At 49.7% G+C, this 1,411-nt stretch overlaps 1 protein-coding gene across 1 annotated transcript in view; it reads right to left on the reverse strand.

The window, feature by feature from the left end:
* LOC106812843 (ethanolamine-phosphate phospho-lyase-like) overlaps positions 1 to 497 on the reverse strand; it is a 26,554-nt gene extending 26,057 nt beyond the window's left edge. Inside the window, exon 1 of the mRNA XM_014816826.1 lies at positions 215 to 497. Coding sequence (XP_014672312.1) covers positions 215 to 453 — 239 coding nt within the window. The 5' untranslated portion in view covers positions 454 to 497. The remainder of the gene's footprint in view (positions 1 to 214) is intronic.
* Between the last annotated feature and the right edge of the window lie 914 nt (positions 498 to 1,411).

A 1,411-nucleotide genomic window follows, 5' to 3' on the forward strand; every position in this document is an offset into this window, starting at 1 on the left:
TTTAGGGTTAGGGTTAGGGTTAGGGTTAGAATTAGGGTTAGGGTTAGGGTTAGGCGCCCCCATACTGCGCCGCCATACTGGACGTCATAAAGTGTATTTGCACCCAAAAGTGCAATATGGTCCAACTTAAATTAAAATATATTAATTACTGGTATCAGTAGTATAATTACTACTAGTAGTAGTAGCAGAATTCGTAACCAATTAAGTACCATACCCTATTAACTTGCTTCTAAGACGAATCGTTTCATCTTTATCATACTTTTCTAACGGTAGTGCCACAGGCGCCTTGCCGTTCAGCTCTTGAACTTCCATGACGTCTGATCCTACTAGCCTTATCACGTTTGACGTGCTACACGGGCGTATATTCAACCGCGCCGCTGATATGCATATATGGGTTATGCAGAATTTTTTACCGTGATGAAACGACCTTTGCAACACACTCGCTCTGTACATCGCACAAGCCAAGGTTCAGCTGATTTCACTCTTCATTTCGCCTGCTGCAGCTAATCGCTAACAATAACAATCACTGGTGCCATCTATCGGCGATTAACTCTATTATTTGGATGCAGTTCAAACAGATGGCTCGATCTCAGAGCCATAGATAGAGAGTTCCCATAGCTTCTATCTATGCCGCTCAGCTAGTTTTACAGAGGCACTAAATTTGGGAAATACATGAAGTGGAGGATTAAAACGGATTGCTTTGCATTTTTGCCACTCGCTTTCTGGTATTGATGCCTGATTGGGTGGATAGGATTAGGAGGCAATCTCACCAGGATCCACCAGTGAATTCAGAGCACAAACGGACACGCAAGCGCACGCACGCACGCACGCACGCACGCACTAGCACACGCGCGCGGACCCTATAACGCACGCACACACTCACACGCGCGCATTCGCTCGCACACGCACGCACTCACACACGCGAGTACGCTCTCACATACACATGCCCGCATACACGCGAGCACACACTTACGCACGCACACGGACTCACACGCGCGCATGCGAACTTAAACGCGGGCGCACTAGCACGCGCACACACCCGCGCGCACACGAACGCACGCATGCACACGAATACGTGTACGAATATATGCAAACGCATGCACGCGTGCGTGTACGAATATATGCAAACGCACATGCTTGCATAAGCACACGCACGCACATCCACACGCGCACACATGCGCACGCGCACTCACACAGGCGCGCTCTCACACGCGCGCACGCACTCACACAGGCACACGCACTCGTGTACTCGCTGCTATATATGAGCGCACGCACTCACTCACGCACGCACGCACGCACGCACACACACATACACACTCTCTCTCTCCCTTTCTCTATTTTTCTCTCTCTCTCTCTCTTCTTTCTCTCACTCCCTCTCCCTCTGTCTATGTCTCTCTCTCTCTCTCTCTCT

The sequence above is a fragment of the Priapulus caudatus genome, unplaced genomic scaffold, assembly GCF_000485595.1.
Source record: "Priapulus caudatus unplaced genomic scaffold, Priapulus_caudatus-5.0.1 Scaffold693, whole genome shotgun sequence".
Taxonomy (NCBI): Eukaryota; Metazoa; Priapulida; class Priapulimorpha; order Priapulimorphida; family Priapulidae; genus Priapulus; species Priapulus caudatus.